At 41.5% G+C, this 21,463-nt stretch overlaps 1 protein-coding gene across 4 annotated transcripts in view; it reads right to left on the bottom strand.

The window, feature by feature from the left end:
- The window catches only part of DACH1 (dachshund family transcription factor 1), a 439,484-nt gene extending 424,438 nt beyond the window's left edge, over positions 1 to 15,046 (bottom strand). For 2 of the 4 annotated variants that reach the window (XM_089668267.1, XM_089668310.1), the window contains exon 1: positions 13,964 to 15,046. In XM_089668267.1, the coding sequence (XP_089524393.1) occupies positions 13,964 to 14,697 (734 nt within the window). In that variant the 5' untranslated portion in view covers positions 14,698 to 15,046. The remainder of the gene's footprint in view (positions 1 to 13,963) is intronic. The other 2 variants (XM_089668302.1, XM_089668320.1) reach the window with 2 other exon arrangements.
- Positions 15,047 to 21,463: the final 6,417 nt, after the last annotated feature.

The raw sequence follows: 21,463 nt of genomic DNA, 5'->3' as shown, positions 1-21,463 counted from the left end.
TCTCCATGCTTTATTTTGCTGAGAAATCACTTTGAAGAAAACCCTTAGCATTTCTAGATGCGACCATCTTGAATAAGGGCAGATGATTCATGTAGCATTTACTTCCTGGCATCCATCTGCCCTTAGCTCAGACAGGCAGGTTGTAGGGCATGCCTAGCTGAGAAAGCCCCTCCTCCCTTCATCCAGATGAATGAAAATGCCCATGAAGACCCCTAGGATATATGACATAATTTGCCTAGGCCAGAAACCAGGAAGCAACTATAGCAGTTACAAAAAAAACCAAAAATACAGGTAAATATAATATACCTTCCTACTTATTTACTAATGCTAGCAACATAAGGATTAAAATAGTCAGTGTTGACAGAGAAAGTTTATATAATACATTTTTATAAAAGACTACACACTAAAAAAGGGACAACTGAGAAGGAAAAAAAGACAAATGGATTTGGTTCTAAAAGAGTGACAAGCCCTCAAATGAGGGACAGTTGGGAAGCTCAGTTTTCTTTTCTAAGTAGTAGGCAGTTACAAGGCCAGTGTGTTCAGCACTGTTAATGCCCAGTTCATGACAGAGAGGCAGGTGTAATATTTTAGCAGCCACTTTTGCACTCTGAACTACAAGTGGCGTGCTTATGAAATTTCATGGCATGCAGTAACTATATACCCCCCGTCTTTGAGAAACCTTATCTGAAAGCATTGCTGTTAATCTCCCACCTGTACACTTTCTATTTGCAGTTAATTTCCCACATTTTCAGTGTTCCAGAGACAGAGCAGAACACTAAACACAGGGAGTAGGTGAAACATGGGACTGGTTTTCTGACAAGAGATCATGATAGGTACAGTGTTTGTGTCTTATGGATGGCTAGCATGCAGTGGTATGATGTTACCACCTCTACCATCAGTGTGTCCCTAACAATCAGGACTGGAGATTAACACAATCCTCTATATGGTGAAGCTCTCTAGCCACATCAGGCATAAAACCGGCCATGTATGAGTTACATTGGAACAGGGGCGGACTGACAACTCATGGGGCCCCCGGGCAATAGGGGATCATAGGGCCCCTGTGTTCTTGCCCAAACTCAAAACAGCCTATGAAAAAGGTACCAGGGGCATCTCACGGGGCCCCCTACTGACCCCAGGCCCTCGGGCTGTGCCCGAGTTTCCAAATGGACAGTCCACCCCTACATTGGAATTTAACAGTTTAACAGTGTTAACTATAGTGGCTGGAGTGTGGAATCTGTAAAGTGAAAAGTGATTGGAAGGTCTGTCCATGTTACCTCTACAGTGGAACACTTTAGATGCCTTCAGCAGCCATTGTGCTCTGCCGGGCTTCTGGGTTGTCCCTATGCCTTAAAGGAGGAATTGGGTCCTTCTAGGCATACCTACCCTTAAAGTAGAACTCAAAGCAAAATATTCTTTTCATTTTAGAGTAAGGAAGCGTATAACCCGACAGTTTTTTTTTCACATCTGTGTCCCATTGGGCGATTTCACTTCATTTCCTGTCCCATAGCCAAAACAGGAAGTGAGAGGAAATCCCTCCGAAGTACAGATTTCCCCACTATCCCTAGTCTGAGGACAACCCAAAATATGGGTTTTTCATTAACTTTTACTCTTGATGGTAATGGTAAAGAGGAAAAATAGAGGAGGTGCACTGGGGGCACAAACAGCAATAAAAGCCTGAGAGATGTTCTATTCCATCTCCACTATCCAAAATGAAAATAAAAATGCACTTCTAGTTATACTTTAGTGTATCCATTGCATTATACGCTCCAACGTGAAGACTCTGATAGTTAGGAACACTCTATACAAAAGGGCCCTGAGGAGCAGACTGGCTTCCACATACAGTATATCTGTAAATGTTTGCAACTAAAATCCTTATTTTTATTATTATTATTATAATACAGGAATTATATAGCACCAACAGTTTGCTCAGCGCTTTACAAAATAAAGGGAGACAATACAGCAATTATATAGTTCAATACAAGAGGGTTAGGAGGGCCCTGATCCTTGGAGCTTATTTTAATGCAAATTAGTAGACAATGTAACTTATTTTTTTTTATTATTTATTTCTTTATTTTTGCTAGCTAACTTGTAAGTGTGCTGGGAAATACATTTTGTGTTGCTTGCTGTGTGAAAATCCCTTCCATGTGCACCTTGCTGCAAAAGGTAGTTATAAATTGGGGTGGTTACCATTTTTTCTTTATATCTCTACAGTGTTTTTTTACACATGTGCACTGCCAGTGGACATCTACAAGGGCAGTGGAAAGTAGTGGTAAATACTACATGCATTGGCCTATATACCCGTAGGATTCTTTTTAGTGTATAGCAAGATAGATTTGGTCTTGCACAATGCTTCTGAAGGCCTATACAATAAGAACAGAAAACGGGTTGGTGTTCAAAGTGTTGAAATTGTTCAAAGAAGTTTACAGCCATACAGAGACTTAGAGGGAGATTTGCTAAAACTGGTGCACTCAGAATCCAGTGCAGCTTTGCATAGTAACCAATCAGCTTCTAGGATTAATTGTCAAAGCTTAATTGAACAAGCTGAAGTTAGATGTTGATTGGTTACTCTGCAAAGCTGCACCAGATTCTGAGTGCACCAGTTTTAGCAAATCTGCCCCTAATGCAGGCTATAGACGGTTCGTTTATCGGTCTATTTTTTGTCTGAAAGAATAATCGGCCGATTTTCACACTTTTAATGGGGCAATGGTATCGGCTGATTTTCGTGGTTCCTCCTCATTTCTTTTATCGGTCATGCTGGAACATTTGTGAAAAACAGCCCATTTTTGCAATCATTGGTGGCAACAGAACAACCAATGTTTTTTTTTTCGGATGAAAAATTGGCCAATAAACGAACCATCTATGGTCTGCATTAGTCTCTGTATGGCTTTCTAAGGGTCCTTTCACATGGGCAGACTGATCGGACTATCCACTGTTCTATGGGGAGGTGAATGTAAATGGCCTTGTGTCCATTTACACCCGCCTGCATCTGATCCGCTCCGCTAAAAACAGACGGATGGAGATCCGCATCCGTCTAGTGCACAGGTGTCAAAGAGGCGGCCCTCCAACTGTTGCTAAACTACAAGTCCCATGAGGCATTGCAAGATTGACAGTTACAAGCATGATTCCCAAAGGTAGAGGCATGATGAGACTTTCGCAACAGCTAGAGGGCCGCCAGTTTGACACCCCTGGTCTAGTGGATTAGATGATAGATGTAAACGGAGAGGTGGTCTGTTTATATCCAACTACCCCATAGAGAACAGCGGGCTGTGTTTGTGTCCGCTCTGTACAGGCGGACTGGACATGGATCTGTCATCCGCCTACTTAGCGGGGATCAGTGGACAGATCCCCCACTGAATAGGTGGATCTGACTGGCAGAGTCCAACTGTGTGAAAGGGACATTAGAGCTCCATAGTGGTTAAATTATGAGGAGGTGCTACAGCCAAGGCATAACTTCTGTTGTCCACATTGAGAGCAGCCCAGAAGCTAACACCTTCAGATGGAGTATATAGGGAGATTTTCAAAACTCAACTTCTTCATGATATGGACTGAGAAGGGCAGAAGACACAAAAAGCCGTGTAACATCAACAGCGCATTACATGAGAGCAGAAAATGCTGACACCCCCAATTCTCCAGTGCCTAGTTTAGTAAGGGCTACTGAACGTTCCAAGGTTGGTTTAACTTCAGCTGCCTGCAGTTGTGAGTGAAAAAGCACAGCGCTAATTCCTTGTGGAATAACATAACATCTGTATTATTGTGATGTAAAAATTAACCACAGACATCCAAATTCTAACAGATTGGAACAATCTATATTTTAGATGATAGCAGCAACAAATAGTGTAAGCTGTGCTCCATAAAAAGCTGTTTCAGTCTGTGTTATTATAGGATAGCCCCAGAGAATAGCCTGAGCACAGAAATGACTCATCCATTGATGGTTTATTTGTGAGGTCATCACCAAAAACGAGAACTATCCAGCAGAAATGTAGCCGAAAACCACAACACAACACTGTCACGTGTTGATTATTAGACCTGCTATCGAGTGCGATGCCATTTGTTCAACGTGATTAAGTCCACTTAGCACATACACAGCACAATAAAGAGCTCCATTTTCAGAGGAATTCATTCTAACCCTCCAATCACTTATCAGAACAAATCCCCCTCCCATTTTATTTGAGTTATTGGAGAGTATTTTTTAGCTGACGACCGGCTTTTTTTTTTTTAGCGGATAAAGCACATATAGGGAATGCATACCTATCTTCAATGTCCTTTAATAAAATCATTAAGGGAACTTTGTGTTGTTTTACACGGTGAATTTAATTAGCGGTTGCCAGCCATATCAAAATATTTGCTTTGTAGAAATTGCTGCTAACAAAAATAAATACATAATGCCTTTAAAAGTAATTATTTTCACTGTACAGCCCTTTTCTTTATAGTGTTTGCTTTGTACTAATGGTGTTGTAATTAACACAGAAGTCAACTGATATAAAAGAGCAAATGATGTGTTGCACAAATTGCTAAACTTGTGCAATTTAAAAGAAATGTTGAGAGCAGAACACAAAGAAGTACCGTTTGTTATTATCATTCTGTGGGTTTGCAGGCATTTCTAAGGTGTCTACTTTTTATTACATATTTATATTGTATAAAAATTCTTAAAGCAGGCCCTGCAGTAAAATACAAGATCAGTTTAAATAACATGGGCCCCCTTCCTCTACAAAAAATACCTATTGTTGACAGGCGTAAAATGCAACTGCAAAAAAAATAAAATTATGCAAACCTTACACCTCTCTTTTGCATTGTTGGACGCAATGTCACCATCCTTCCAGGTAGGTTCCTGGGAAATGCAGAGCAGTCAAAATCTCATGAAAAGACACTCTAGTCCATTGTAAGAGTGCCTTCATGCAAAATTTAATCTGCTCTCTCCAGGATCTAGCTAGAAGGAATCTGACATCAGCCTTGCATAGGTGCCACCGAGCAAAATGGGGTAAAGTAGCCTGGTCATACACCACTGGTGACAGCGCCTTGCTGTACAAACTTTGATTGAGAAACCAAAAGAGCCGGGTGGAAAAAGAAAAGTCAGCCTAAAAGTGTCTGCAGCCAATCAGCGGCAGTCACTGTTCAGGCATTTTGATAGCCTCAGGTGTCCTCTGTCAGAATACAATAGCCAGCAGAAGATTCAACCATCCATGCGTCCACATTTCCATCCAAGATTTGTTCATCCAGCTTTAAAGTCACTAACCCTAACTTTTTCATTTTACACCTACTAATGAACTGTGTAGAAGGAGGGGGCCCAAGCAGTTTACTGCTTTAACATACCATACTATATCTACACTAACAATGTAAAACAATATATATTAAATATTTTCATCCAAGCATAGAATGTGAAACAATTCAAAAATTTTATTTGAAAGAAGTCATAAAGACTCTTTCAATTTTTCTAGAGCTTCTTATCTTTTTGTAATCGGAGGGTGATTTTCAAAAAAAAAAAATTAAGCTATACATTTATCAGTTACAAAAGAATATTTGATGTGTAAAAGGCTCTTTTTTCCAAACACATTTTAATATGAAAAGTTGTCCGCAGTGACAATTGTTGTCGCTGATAGTGCTGTCTGTTTGCGCTATGACAGTCAGACAAAAGCAGAAATGTATTAAACATAGCAATCCATCATCTTGCAGATGGGAAGCAGAAGCCAGCAAAGTTCATAGAGACTGACTATCCCCTGCTAACAATGGCTGGAATAGTAACAGCTACTGTGTAATCTTAGCATTTTTCACTCAAAGTTCCATATCAGCAAGCCTGCTACCCAATAATGTATCACGTAAAGGCATAGGCACTGCTAAACAGCTACATGAATTACAAAAACGCAGACCATAAAGTTTTCAAAAACCCAAAAGCTTATGAAAATATGGCATCCTGAGCCATTTGCTAAAGGGTAAGTATTAATTTATAGAGCAATATCTATGATCAGTTAATAAAATTCTTAACTGCATGCAATAAGTGGATAGATACAGTAAGAAAGCGATAATAAAAAATGTGTAAATATTACGAGCAATGCAATCTACAAACAAATGTGATGTTTAATGGATGCAAGGAAGCAGGACTGTGCATATTTCATATAGTGAACACAACAGCATTTATTGAAAAGTGAAAAAAAGCACTTTTCTTAGCATTTCAGCCTTGTCATTTCCAATTTTCTGCTCTTTGGACATGCTTGTATTCAAATTCTGGAACATCTATTCAGCATATCAATCCTAATTAGACAATCTGTGTCTGGAAAGGATGAGAACTGGGTTATTTGCATAATTTAATCATAAATACTCAGTGATACATATTTCCAAATGCATTTGTACAATTATCTTTTCATCCTTAGGGCAATGGTATTAATATGATTAGGCAATATTTCTGGAAAAAAACAGGCTAGTATGCACTCTTTTTAACTGCAGCTTAAGGCGATATGAAAAATTAATTAATTTCTGAGGAAAATCAATTTCTCTACGTGACCACATTAGACACTGCTAAACGAAGGCTCAAAGTCCTTTCTCCAAACGAACATTTCCATTTTGCCTTCTAAACACTGATTGTTGAGTGAACATCCCAATAATTATGTTGTTAGCAGGAGAAGAATCATTTTTAAGATGTATCAATTATTAATACCGTTTTCGACCACATATGTGCCCATGTAATACGACGATACATTAGACCAAAGGAAAACTTTGCTTGACCAGTCACTTAAGAACGCAGCAATTGTGCTAAATCTATTTGAGCTGATGTTTTATTAATGAATATTATATTTAACCAAGAGTACTTGTAGTCTAGCTACTCCTTAAAACCTAAAATACATTTCCGTGGAGCAATCTTAATTCGCATTTACAGTCCTGTAATACATTAGAAAAGAGACTTCACTGATATCATTTTGCAGTGTAGTGGTGTTTGTTAAAAAGAAATATGTTTATGGATTTAGTTTGACAGTAGAGAACCCAGGTGGTTAATCCCATTTTAGAAAGAGTGACTGCCTTGTATGTTAATTACTGCAGAAAAAATCTGTGATTTCAAATGTATCTATCGCTTTCTTTTTTTTTTCCTCTGAGTGAACAAACATATAAATTACTACATGCAAATTTCCAGTATTCATTTAATTTGCATGAAGGTACTTGAACAAATTTTTGAATATAAGGAGCTCATTTTTCATGCATTTTGTCTTTCATCATAATCTAACATCTGTCATTTCTTTTTGAAGTTATTATCAGGCCTATTCCCACTTGGTCTTGGTTGCTGGGTGACCGGTATCTTAGCACCCACTTTGACAGGAACAGATGTGAAAATGATCAAGAGATTTCCCTGGGGTCCCTCAAATCACAAACAACTTGTATGAAAAACAAACAGCATCCTTGTCATGCACCCACCAAAGACCTTTCTATACTAGGCCAGACTTCTTTATGCCTTTTCAATCAGCCCATTCACCATATTCCACTGTGTTTACCCCTCCCTCACCTACACACATCAAAAAAAAAAAAAAAAGTAACGGAATGCCAATGACTTGAAGCAGCGTGGTATACATAACAAACATATCTCCATCTGCAAACTTCAACGATCCTTTTAATTTTAATGCCATGTTTTACTTGATGTAAGCAAATGGGATTTAGCACTTGATCGAAGTTAATATTTTATTTTATTTTAAATGTGGAGGGAATAAAATAAGGGTTTTACAAAACGCACATTAAAATCATCTTGTCAGTATGGTAATACTGGAAATGAAATATGATCTTTAAATTGTTGTGTGCATATGAATTTTAATGAAACCATTTAATTAACAGGTTAAAATAGGTAAAAGGATTAAATAAGGAGATCTCACCTATCATATATTTCATACATAGACATTTTTTTTAAATAAATATTTTTTAAAGTTGTAAAATAAATTGAAAGTCTTTGAGAGTTACTAAAATATTTCATCCAATAACTTTTGACACCACATACTTTCATTAATGTAGCTCGTTTTAAAAGTAGCAGTTGAAATGTAAGCACAATTTAGCATATCGTATTAATGCGCTCTAAAAATATCCTGTAAAACAACTTCATGCGTTACACATGCTGGATTGTTTTAATGTTTAACTTTTCATTGCTGTGTTTTTAATGATTGATAAATACCTTATTTTATTTATATATCACTTCCCTGTCTGGAGGAAATATATATTTACTGCCCTGTGTGTGATGTGTGTGTGCATGTGTACATTAGCATGCATATAATTTATCATTTTTAAAAAATGATATCATGCTAACCTGAAACATTTAATCAAGTGTGTGTAAAAGAATTTAAAGATGACCTGTAAGACTCCAATAATGGGGATTGGGCTAGAATCTGCTGACTATTTTCCCATGGGATAACTTGAATAAATGTAATTCTATGGTTTCATAAAAGCAGGTCAAGTTTCTGTCCCTAGGGGTCCCCTTGCTGCTTTAAACATGGCACAACCACTGCTGGTTAAAAGTTCAGAGCTACAAGCACTTGAAAAGCAAGTGAGATGGACAATTGTCCTATTATCTAATGCTACATACTACCACTTTGCATGATAGGCTTTCATGGCTGAGGTCCAGTCTGATGCATGCAATCTGTAAATGCACAGAATGCCACCATGAGTATAACTATAATTTACGTAACTGAACACTACTAGAATACAGGTTAGGTGCTGTGTAATAAACAGAAAAAAAAGACTTTTAAACCTACACTAGGACATAAGAACAGAAATATGTTTTTGGCTCCTTGAGTGGAGATCACTGAAGACAAGCTGAAGTTGTGTTTGCAAACTATCTAGCACTAATGTTTATGTTAGGTAATAGAGCAACTAATTGAAACTGTTATAAAAAGTATTGCAATTTTACTATTCCAGTGTTGATGCTCTTAGGTGAATTGCTTTAACTTGCTCCCCCCTCGAAAATAAGTTTACCACTCTACAGTACTTTAAAAGGCAGCTTGTGTCACCTAATCTACTGCGTCCAGTATGCAGTTCTGTGGACATTTTTGGGTGCTGGCTGTATGTCTTAGGGCTGTTCAAGAACCATCATCATGATGTATCTCAACAATCCTCGCTTTAAAAACGTTCAACAAAATCTCAAATGACAGATCTTTGACACATGCTAAAATTATGTTTTAATGTCAAAGTGCTACTTGACTTATGTTCTGCTCTATTACCTGTATCAAGCCAACATGCACTGCCAAAGATAATTCCATGCTGGTATCTATAGAAGTAATTGGGCAGAAAAGGCTCTACTACATATTTAAGGAAGAGCACCCTAAATAATAGAATAATCCATGGCATGGTGTTTTGAATCATCTAATGGCATTTGAAGACATAAAGTACAAAAAAAAAAAAAAAAAAAAAAAAAAAACCTCAAACATCTATATTTTATTTCCAGCACACTAAAAGCCATCAAGACACTGCATATTATCCAATCTGTGTAAGCATAGTTTAAATCAGTATGTTTGTATATATATATATATATATATATATATATATATATATATATATAAAAATTTTATGCTAATAATAAACTTTTAACAGACATATAACAAAGTTTAAATTGTGTACTTATTAGAGTTTGATGTACACTGCAATACAAACATAACTGTGCTTTGAATTAAAATACTGTTACACACTGAAACCATGTTTATAGATCAACAGATATTGATTTCAACACCTTTCAGTAGCTTTTTCCATTCAGTTTCTGAATATCAGTCAATCCACGTCTTTACGATTTCTGTACTATTATTGCATCTTATTTGCTGATCTTAGTCTAGATTAATTTATTGTATAAATGTCAAGGCTATTAAAATGCAAACTATACATTTATACAAAATTGCTGTTAATATATTAATTTTCAAATCTCAATTTTATTAACTCAAATATGAAATTATACATATGTTCTGTATGTACTAAGTTTACTAGCAGACTTGCTTTTTTTCGACATTTATTTTATTTTTTTTTACAGACAGAGGTTTGAAATGGGCAAAAAAAAACCTTGTGTGTTTTTCTATGACAGTACAAGTGACTCCTTGTTTGACCTTGGGCAAGCTGCATTTAATTGTGCCTCCGGCTATCCAACTGTAATTGAGTAGTAACAGAATAGCTATAAGTGTAAATTGCTTTGAGGGCCTTTGGAAAGGTAATCTATAGATAGTAAATTCTGATTATGACAGGTGATATGGATTTTCCAAAGATATACTTTTCCAAAGATGATAGATCAACAAAATGTGACTTCTAGCTTTAATAAAATGCATCTTGTACTTCACATAACCCCTTCAGTGAACTTGACAATTATTTGGTAAGATTATATAATAGGCAGCAGGCTGTCCTGTACACTCCACTATCCATTATATAAGGTTATTCATTTAATGTTTCAACGAAATATCCCTGTTTTGCAGATAACTACTGATACTTTTATGCTGTCAAATATCCTGTGCAGTGTTGATACTTGCTGTGCATATATATATATATTTGTATTATTTATTTTTTTTAAGTGTAAATGTAAATTTTAAATTATCTTAAGAAAATTACAATATCTAGCCAAATGCCTGTAGACTATTATATTGTATAGATGGTGATGTAACTAACATTTTAATTGAACTACATAAGTGAGCAATATAAACTAGTTTAATACATAGTATTGCAGCTTGAAGTGTAGTTTGCAAATAATTCCTCCAAATAGTGACAACATCTAGGGCACAGAAATGCTTTTATAAAACATGGACCATTTGAGTATGGAGTCACCCCAAAAGCTTCATCCAATAGGAAGTGAAAAACTCACTTATTTTAATAGGGCGGACACTACAAAGGTGCAGCATAGCAATGTTCAAGTCCCTGCTGCAAGTTGCACAAAAAGCGTTGTAAAACTTATTGGTGATATTTGTGCACACAGTCAGAAAGTCGATTTTTTTTTCACTAAATTCTATTAACAATACTCAGAAATTGATCAATAAACATAAAATGGTAAAACAAAAATTAATTTCCAAACATGCAGAAATAGCCTTAGATAATAGAAAAACAGTCAGCTAGCATTTACTGATCACTAAACAAGGAATTATTTTTTTTTAATCTGTATATAATTCTTACTATCCTGCTGCTTTTCTTCTAGCTACGTAATTAGCTGGAAGATGACAAAAGAGAATGGTGTAAGCAGCGATGAATATCTAAAATTCCCATTCCAATAAACAAATAAAACTGTCACCTGCCTCTATATCACTCACATTGTATGTCTGTATTCTAAAACTATACAAAAAAAAAACAAAAAAACAGACAACCCAAAAAAGGAGGTAGAAAATAAATCTTGTCAATGAATGTTTATGTTTTTCTTCATTAGACAATACATTCCTGGAACAACAAATGAACAGCAAATGAGTTATTGCCCAATACTTCTTTAAAAAAAAGTTCCTCCAACATTAGCTACGAGCTAAATCATTAATTATTGCTTATAAACGGATGACAACACCATTAAAGAGGATAAGTCAGTCTTGAAATAGCAATTTCACTTAAGCAAATATAATTGTGGTGAAACAGCTTATTAAGTCAAAGAATTATTTCTTGCAAAAGCACATAGGTTTAAATAAATGTTCTAAACCTAGAAATGCTTCAGTTACCCCTAAAGTTAGCTCTTAAATGTTAGCGAACTTATTTCAGTAGTTTCACAGTTCCATCTGTGGACATGCATTGCTAAGCATGCTATTTTCACCCACATTTTAGTGACCTTGATTCTACATGTACAACAAAATAATAAATAAATGAGATGGGGTCAAAGGTCAGAACCACAAGTAAGCAGTGATAAACACATCAACTAATTAACTGCAAATGGAACATGCAGGAACAAAAGCATTCCAAAATGGAACATTAAGTTTGGGAATGTGTATATTTTGGTGCCCTGTGTGAAATAGTATTGTATAGTACACAAGTGTGCTAATTAAAGTATAATAAATGATTAAACCTAAATGTACTGTAGCTTTTTTTTATATCATTTATTTTCTTTTTTTGCACCTTGCACTTCAATATTTTAAAATTCAGCCCTGTGTACTTTTTCATTACAGTAAAAAAAATAAAATATATTTTAGATCATTTCATGGATTAATATGTGTTTTTCACTTTAAAAAAAAGCATTGATTTTATCTGATGAATAGCATTTCAAGACCTGATCTTTTATCACTGCTATTTTATTAATTAAATAAAAAGAAAATGAACGAATATATAGGATATAGATCTACTTAATAACACATCTAAACAGAATGAAAATAGGCCAATATTGTATACCAATTTAATAAACGAACTAAAATGTAATATTTATGTTTAGGTAAATTAGCTAGTTTACATTATTTTCAAACAGCTTCTATTAAAATAAATGAATTTTTAAAACATGATTTAAATAATTAATGTCGGTTGTAAAAAAAAAAAAAAAAGTTGGTGCTGACTAGAGTCTTATTTCAGTGTAATGAACTGGACTGTCCTTGCACTTAATCTGTAATAGCAGAAAATGTTTACAAGGTTAAATAACACGATTTCTTTAATCTTTAGATTTGCCCACTCCGCTGTAGTTGATATGCCCATCTGCTTGTTAGAGAGCTTGATTGACCCTTCTATACACTTAAATTTCATGTGTACTGTAATCTGGCTGGATAATAAAACCTTCAAAGGGTCAGTGAATTTATGGTTCCTACCCAGCACTGAGCTTGCTAGTGAAAGCTGTCCCCATGAGAAAAGCCAGCTCTCTAGTGTCCCAGTAGGTCACTTGCTCTTTTCTTCATATCTAAACATGTAAATCCCCACTGAATTCCTCTAGCTGTCACATGTTGATACCACAACCAATAACCGTACCTACCCTAAACTCTAGTTACCACATGCCACAAATTAAACTCCACCACTAAATCCGCTTGCCCCCTGGAGTATACTTTATTTTGTTTGTTTACAGGAATAATCTTCTGGTTCCCTGTCTAATGTTTCAAGATGACTTTTAGCACTGAATTTTAATAAGCTTCCCTCCAGACACCTCTCACAATTCCCTGGCCCCCTTTAACAATTTGCCTTAATGCCTTTTACTTGTTCCTCAGCACTAAAGTTTCCGAATGCTTCCAGAGGGGAACAAACGGTAGTTTTACCACGTGTTAAGCAGACTTACGATCATAAAAGCTGGTGGAGCTTTTGTTTATTAATGAATATTTTCCATGGAAGCTGATACAGCAGTCCTGGAGGATCAAAGAACCTCTAGGACTGCTGTGTCCAAAATGGTGAAGTTAACTTCACCACGTAGTAATATCTCATGATGTCAGGAAAAACAAAATAATCAGAGAGGTGACATTTTTTTTCTTTTTACTCATTCTGGAGCATCAAGGGTAAAAGAACATTAAAATTCACTACTTAAGAGTCACCAAATTCCCCCCCTTCCCCAGCTTGAGTGAACTATTTCAGGAAATCTTGTAAAACTCAGCTCCATCTATTTCAATGACTCTTTCTTTGTTGGCCCATGACAATCTCATTTATAATAACGGTATGTATCTATTTGAGGAACTAGCCATTGCTGCAAGAGGCGAAGAATTCAAAACATGTAAGCCGTACCACCTGCTGAATGTCTGTGAACCGTTAGTACAAGTGTTTCCTCTGAACAAAGATGTAGAGGAGAGTTAATTGAATGCTCTTAGGCAAGTTCAAGAAGAGGAGGGGGAGTTGAGTTGGAAATTGAGGACTTGAGGCATCACCCAAAGTTCTAATACCAACTCTTCCATTCCCACCTAGAAGAAATTGTGGAAAAACAACACAACATGCACATTTATGACAGATACTTATACGCTCATTGGTATATTTGTACATACGGTTTATATTTACACAACAACAAGATATTGGATAAACATAGAAGTGGTCTACTCTTAGGTTGTCCTGCTTCAAAACCTTTTTTAGTGGTTGAAGTTCTAGGTGGACATAATCAAAGCGGGCTCACCTGGCGTTGGTACAGTCGTTGTACAAGGTCTCAAAATCCTTCCTGGAAATGAGTTTGCAGCGGTTGACCCCTGGTTGGATGGCCCCCAATCCTCTCAAGATCCGGACCTGCTCCACGTTGCACACCACCGGTGTGATCTCCAGCCTCTTGAGCTTGGTGTAAACGGTGTGCAGCCCACCGACCAAATGCTTCAAGAAGAGGTCAAAGGCTTGGGGCAAGCAGATGAGTTCACAACCATCCACCGTAAAGGAGGCCACCTTGGCCCCTCTCAGGTCCACCATCCTGCACTCATTGTTCTGGGGGATGTTCTCCACTGGGGATGGAGTGGAGTAGACAGGCTTCCCAGGCAGGTTGGTGTTGGGGGCACTGCTGCTGCTGGTACATGTGGTGGTGGTGCTGGTGGAGGTGCTGGGGGTGTTGGGTAGAGGGTTGTGGTGGTGGCTGATGCCGCTGTTGTTGGTGGTGGCCAAGCTGGGGCTGTTGCTGCTGCAGTTGTTCCCTCCAGCCCCGGCTGGATTGCTGCTACTGCTGGAGATGTTGGTGGCAGCCGGGCTGCTGATGCTGGATGTCACCGTGGTGGCCGCAATGGGCTCCGGTCTGTAGAGGCTGGGGCCGGAGGAAGAAGGGGCGACCGATGGGGTGGGAGAAGAGGAGGACGAGCTGGTGGATGAGGACGGTGCGGACGTAGCGATCACCAGCTGAGTCGGTGGGATCAAAGCAGCCGGCACGGCCATGGTCACATAGGAGGACCTCCCCGTGCTCTACAATGGCGAGAAAGTTACTGAACGAAACAACAATCTACCATCAAAGAAATAAGTTGAACGGAGAGCAGTGATTGGCCGGCGAGGAAGGAGCCCCCACGGTGGGAGAAGTCCGGCACGGCTCGGGCTCTGGGCTGAGGCTGCCTCTTCCCAAGTCTACCACAAAGTTAGGAGATGGAGAGCAGCGGGAGGAGGAGGAGGAGGAGGATCGCTCGGCTCGGGCTCTCTCTGGCAGCACATTGATCAAACATTGAGAGCGAATGACAGCGAGAAAATCAGCCGGAAAAGTGCTGCCTGCTCCGAGCACGGCTTGTTGTTGTCACACCGAGCGGGGGGCGGGGCTATGACAACCTGTACAGTCCTCCAACATCCAGCCACACCGAGAGCACTGACCACAGGACACACTGTCATCATCATCCTCCTCCGCAGACTGAGAGGAGACCTGTCATCGTCATCCTCCTCCACAGACAGGAGACCTGTCATCGTCATCCTCCTCCACACACTAAGAGGAGACCTGTCATCATCATCCTCCTTCACAGACAGAGAGGAGACCTGTCATCATCATCCTCCTCCACAGACAGAGAGGAGACCTGCCATCATCATCCTCCTCACACTGAGAGGGGACCTGTCATCATCATCCTCCACAGACAGAGAGGAGACCTGTCATCATCATCCTCTTCCACAGACTGAGAGGAGACCTGTCATCATCATCCTGCTCACACTGAGAGGGGACCTGTCATCATCATCCTCCACAGACAGAGAGGAGACCTGTCATCATCATCATCCTCACACTGAGAGGGGACCTGTCATCATCATCCTCCACACACTGAGAGGAGACCTGTCATCATCATCATCCTCCTCCACACACTGAGAGACCTGTCATCATCATCCTCCTCCACAGACTGAGAGGAGACCTGTTATCATCCTCCTCCTCACACTGAGAGGGGACCTGTCATCATCATCCTCCACACACTGAGAGGGGACCTTCTGTCATCATCATCCTCCTCCACAGACTGAGAGGAGACCTACTGTCATCATCATCCTCCACACACTGAGAGGGGACCTGTCATCATCCTCCTCCTCCACAGACTGAGAGGGGACCTTCTGTCATCATCATCATCCTCTACACACTGAGAGGGGACCTTCTGCCATCATCATCCTCCACACACTGAGAGGAGACCTGTCATCATCCTCCTCCTCCACAGACTGAGAGACCTGTCATCATCATCATCATCATCATCCTTACACTGAGAGGGGACCTTCTGTCATCATCATCCTCCACACACTGAGAGGAGACCTTCTGTCATCATCATCCTCCTCCACGCACTGAGAGGGGACCTTCTGTCATCATCCTCCTCCACAGACTGAGAGGGGACCTGTCATCATCATCCTCCTCACACTGAGAGGAGACCTGTCATCATCATCCTCCTCACACTGAGAGGGGACCTTCTATCATCATCATCCTCCTCACACTGAGAGGGGACCTTCTGTCATCATCGTCCTCCACAGACTGAGAGGAGACCTGTCATCATCATCCTCCTCCACAGACTGAGAGGGGACCTGTCATCATCATCCTCCACACACTGAGAGGAGACCTTCTGTCATGATCATCCTCCACACACTGAGAGGGGACCTTCTGTCATCATCGTCCTCCACACACTGAGAGGGGAACTTCTGTCATCATCATCCTCCACACACTGAGAGAGGAGACCTTCTGTCATCATCATCATCCTCCACAGTCTAAGAAGGGGACTTCTGTCAACATCATCCCCCACAGACTGAAAGGGGACCTTCTGTCATCATCATCCTCCACAGTCTAAGAAGGGAACTTCTGTCATCATTGTCCTCCTCAGTCTAAGAAGGGAACTTCTGTCATCATTATCCTCTACTGACAGAGAGACCTGTCATCATCGTCCTCCATGACTGAGAGGGGACCTTCTGTCATCATCATCCTCCACAGACAGAGAGAGGAGACCTTCTGTCATCATCATCTTCCACAGTCTAAAAAGGGAACTTCTGTCATCATCATCCCCCACAGACTGAAAGGGGACCTTCTGTCATCATCATCCTCCACAGTCTAAGAAGGGAACTTCTGTCATCATCATTCTTCCCAGACTGAGAAGGGACCTTCTGTCATCATTATCCTCTACTGACAGAGAACAGACTTTCTGTCATCATCATCCTCCTCAGTCTAAGAAGGGAACGTCTGTCATCATCATCCTCTCCAGACTGAGAGGAGACCTTCTGTCATCATTATTCTCTACTGACAGAGAGGAGACTTTCTGTCATCATCATCCTCTTCAAACTGAGAGGGGGGACCTTCTGTCATCATCATCCTCTACAGACTGAGAGAGAAGATCTTCTGTCATCATCATCATCATCATCATCATCATGCTCTATAGCCTGAGAGAACCAACTGACCAGAGGAGACCTTCTGTCGTCCTCATCCTCTACAGACTGAGAGAGGAGGCCACTAACCACATGAAACCCTCGGCCATCATCATCCTCTACTAACTGAGAGGGGAGACCTTCTGTCATCATCATCCTCTACTGACTGAGAAGGAAGACCTTCTGTCATCCTCATCCTCTAAATACTGAGATGGGAGATCACTGACCAGAGGAGACCTTCTGCCATCCTCAACCTCCACAGACTGAGAGGGGAGACCATCAACCACAGCTCCTTCTTTCATCATCATCCTCTACAAACTGAGAGGGGAGACCACTGACCAGAGACCTTCTGTCATCATCATCCTCTACTGACAGAGAGGAGACTTTCTGTCATCATCATCCTCTGCAAACCGAGAGGGGATAAATTCTGTCATCCTCATCCTCTACAGACTGAGAGAGGAGACCCTCTGTCATCATCATCAACCTCTGTGGCCTGAGAGAGAATCACCTGTTGATAGGAGACCTTCTGTCATCATCATCCTCTACCGACTGAGAGATGAGACTTTCTGTCAGCACCATCCTCTGCACACCGAGAGGGGAGACCTTCTGTCATCCTCATCTTCATCCTCTACAGACTGAGATAGACCTTCTGTCATCCTCATCCTCTACAGATTGAGATAGGAGACCTTCTGTCATCAGAATCTGTCATCAGACCTTCTTTCATCATCATCCTCTACAGACTGAGAAGGGAGACCACTGACCAGAGGAGACCTTCTGTCATCCTCATCCTCTACAGACTGAGAGGGGAGACCACTGACTAGAGGAGACCTTCTGTCATCCTCATCCTCTACAGACTGAGAAGGGAGACCACTGACCAGAGGAGACCTTCTGTCCTCTTCATCCTCTACAGACTGAGAGGGGAGACCTTTGTTCATCCTCATCCTCTACAGACTGAGAGGGGAGACCACTGACTAGAGGGGACCTTCTGTCATCCTCATCCTCTACAGACTGAGAAGGGAGACCACTGACCAGAGGAGACCTTCTGTCCTCTTCATCCTCTACAGACTGAGAGGGGAGACCTTTGTTCATCATCATCCTCTACAGACTGAGAGGGGAGACCACTGACTAGAGGGGACCTTCTGTTATCCTCATCCTGTACAGACTGAGAGGGGAGATCTTCTTTTATCGTCACCATCTTCTACAGACTGAGAGGGGACCACTGACCAGATACCTTCTGTCATCCTCATCCTCCAGTGACTGAAAGAGGAGATATTTGACCACAGCTCCTTCTGTCATCCTTATCCTCTACATACTGAGGGGAGAGCAATGACCACTGATCCTTTTGTCATCTTCATCCTGTTCATACTGAGAGGGGAGAACACTGATCCTTCTACCATTCTTATCCTCTGCATACCCGAGAGGGGAGACCACTGATCCTTCTGACATCCTCATCCTCTTCATACTGAAAGGGTAGACCACTGATCCTTCTACCATTCTAATTCTCTACATATTGATAGAGGGGCACAAAGCCAGACCACTGATCCCTGTGTCATCCTAATCCTCTACATACTGATAGAGGAGTATACAACCAGACCACAGCTCCCTGTGTTATCCTCATCCTTTACATAGTGAAAAAAACAGACCACTGAACCCAGTGTCATCTCAATCCTCAACATACTGAGAGAGGAGCACACAGCCAGACTATGATCCCTGAATCATTCTCATCCTCTACATTCTGAAAGGGGAGTATATAGCCAGACCACTGCTACCTGAGTCATCCTCATCCTCTACATGCTCATAGAAGAGCACACACCAGTCCACAGTTTGCTGCATCATCATCATCCTCTACATGCTGATAGCATGGTATACTTCATCCTGAGCACAGTTCCTGCCCCTCCTCCATCACTAACTCATACACTGCTGATGAAAGGGTGTCCATTGTGATCAGGTAGCAGAGGACCTGCATGTACACCCACACAGCCTTCCCTGTATAGGAGCAATGATTGCAGGACAGGGGGAGACATCTCTGATAGGTTTATCTCTGAGCCCCCGTCATATTGGGTGCCACTTACATGCCAGGAGACTTGCAAATCCTATGTCAAGTCACACCCTATTGTCTTCTATTAGAGCGTTCAGACATGAAATATAAATAAAGCATATCCCTCTATTGTGTGTACTTGTCTCAATCCAGAGCACCAAGTCTCATTTCTGCCTGTGCCCCCTTCCTCTGCTATCAGCATGAGTCACCTCTGACAAGTTTTCCTGAGAAAAGGTGATAGGGGAGAAATCTCCAGCGCACAGCCTGTGATTGACAGCTTCAGCTCTGTTCCTGTGAGCTGTGTGGAGGGAGGTGTGTCCCTTCCCTCCAATCAGCTCTCAGAGCTCTCCTCACTGAGCTCTGCACTGTGTAATTTCATCTCTCCGCAGAATGGGGTTTATGTACTAAAGCTAGTTAACTCAGAATCTGCTTGCAGGTTTTATTGCTAACGCTTAACTGAACAAGCTGAGGTTAGAAGCTGATTGGCTACCATGCACAGGTGCACCAGATTCGGAGTGAACCGGCTTTAGCAAATCTCCCCCTAAGTGCATTTATTTTAGAACTGCAGTTCTCATTTCTATTCTAACTCAAGCTAAAAATCTCTCCCCCTCACCCTCCCTCCCTCCACCTCTCCCCTTCCCTTCTAGCTCTCTCCCTCGCTCTCCCTCCCTCTCTCTAACTCCCTCTCTCCCCCTTGCGCTCTCCCTTGCTTGCTCTCCCCCCCCTCGCTCTCTTCCTCCCTCTCTCTCCCTCTCGCTTGCTCTCTCCCTCCCTCCTCTCTGTCTCCCTCTCCCTCCCTCTCTATCCCTCTCTCTAACTCCCTCCCTCTCTCTTGCTCTCTCCCTTGCTTGCTCTCCCCCTCTCTCCCTCCACCCCCTCTCTCTCTCTCCCTCGCTTCCTCTCCCCCTTTCCCTATCTCTCCCTCCCTCTCCCCCCCCTTACTCTCTCCCTCGCTTGCTCTCTCTCCCTTCCTTCCTCCCTCCCCCCTCTCTCTCCAACTCCCTCCCTCTCTCATCCTCTCCCTCACTCTCTCCCTCCCGCCCCTTTCTCTCTCCCTCCCTCTCCCTCAGTCTCTCACCCCCTCCCTCGCTCTCCCCCCCCCCTCTCTTTCCCTTGCTCTCTCCCTAACTTGCTCTCTCTCCCTTCCTCCCTCCCCCTCTCTACAACTCCCTCCCTCTCTCTCCCTCACTCTCTCACCCTCTCTCTCTCGCTCTCTATCTCCCTCACTTGCTCTCTCTCCCCCCTCCCTCTCTCCAACTCCCTCCATCTCTCTCCCTCACTCTCTCACCCTCTCTCTCTCTCGCTCTCTATCTCCCTCACTTGCTTTCTCTCCCCCCTCCCTCTCTCCAACTCCCTCCATCTCTCTCCCTCACTCTCTCACCCTCTCCCTCGCTCTCTCCCTACCTCTCTCTCTCCCTCGCTCTCTCCCTCCCTCTCTCTCTCCCTCACTCTCTCCCTCACTCTCTCCCTCACTTGCTCTCTCTCCCTTCCTCCCTCCCCCCTCCCTCTCCCTCTCTCCAACTCCCTCCCTCTCTCACCCTCTCCCTCGCTTGCCCCCCCCTCTCTCCTCAGAGCTGTGTGCAGGTCTGTACACAATCACATGTTAAAGTTTGACATGCAGGCAGCAGCGGGTGCATGGATCCTGCTCACATGTCACACTTTGATATGTGATTGTGTCCATACAGACCCTGCATGTACATCCATTTCTATGGACTGCCTGCACACAGCTCCGAGGTGGAAGCATCATCCAGCAGCTCTGCGCTGAGGACAGACTTGATCATCCATCTGAATGAGTCCTAAAGCATCGGTGTCTGTGTCCCCGCCAGGTACAATCATCCTCCCTGTTTATCCTAGCCACCCCTGAGACAGAAAGTGATGGGAAATCCAAAGATTTCTAATTGTCACAAGAAGTGTAGGAAACCTGAACTGATGTAAGGTGGTAATTCCCCTCATGTCGGGGAGATTTCTACTCAATTTCCTGTTTCCAGGAGAGAAAGTGAAGGGAAATATCCCCAGCAAGACACAGGTATTTAACCCATAAATAATTAGTACATTTTACCTGGAGATCCTGCCAGTCCAATGCATTCACTTGAGCTTCCTGAAGTAGGGTGACAACACACAGCCACCACCTTTAAAGTGGCAGTAATCCTCAGACATGAAAATATGAAAAATTAATATCCCTCTATACTGTGTAGTCATCTCAATTAAGTGTCATTTCTGTCTGCTGCTTCATTCCTTCATGCTATCAGCATGAATCAGTTCTGACAAGTTTTCCTGACACCAAGAGAAAAATGGTGACAGGAGAAACCTCCA

The sequence above is a fragment of the Staurois parvus genome, unplaced genomic scaffold (assembly GCF_062004578.1).
Source record: "Staurois parvus isolate SC_StPar_1 unplaced genomic scaffold, SC_StPar_1.0 ptg000007l, whole genome shotgun sequence".
Lineage (NCBI taxonomy): Eukaryota > Metazoa > Chordata > Amphibia > Anura > Ranidae > Staurois > Staurois parvus.
The sequence above is the reverse complement of the archived record's forward strand: the minus strand, read 5'-3'. Positions and strand labels throughout refer to the sequence as shown.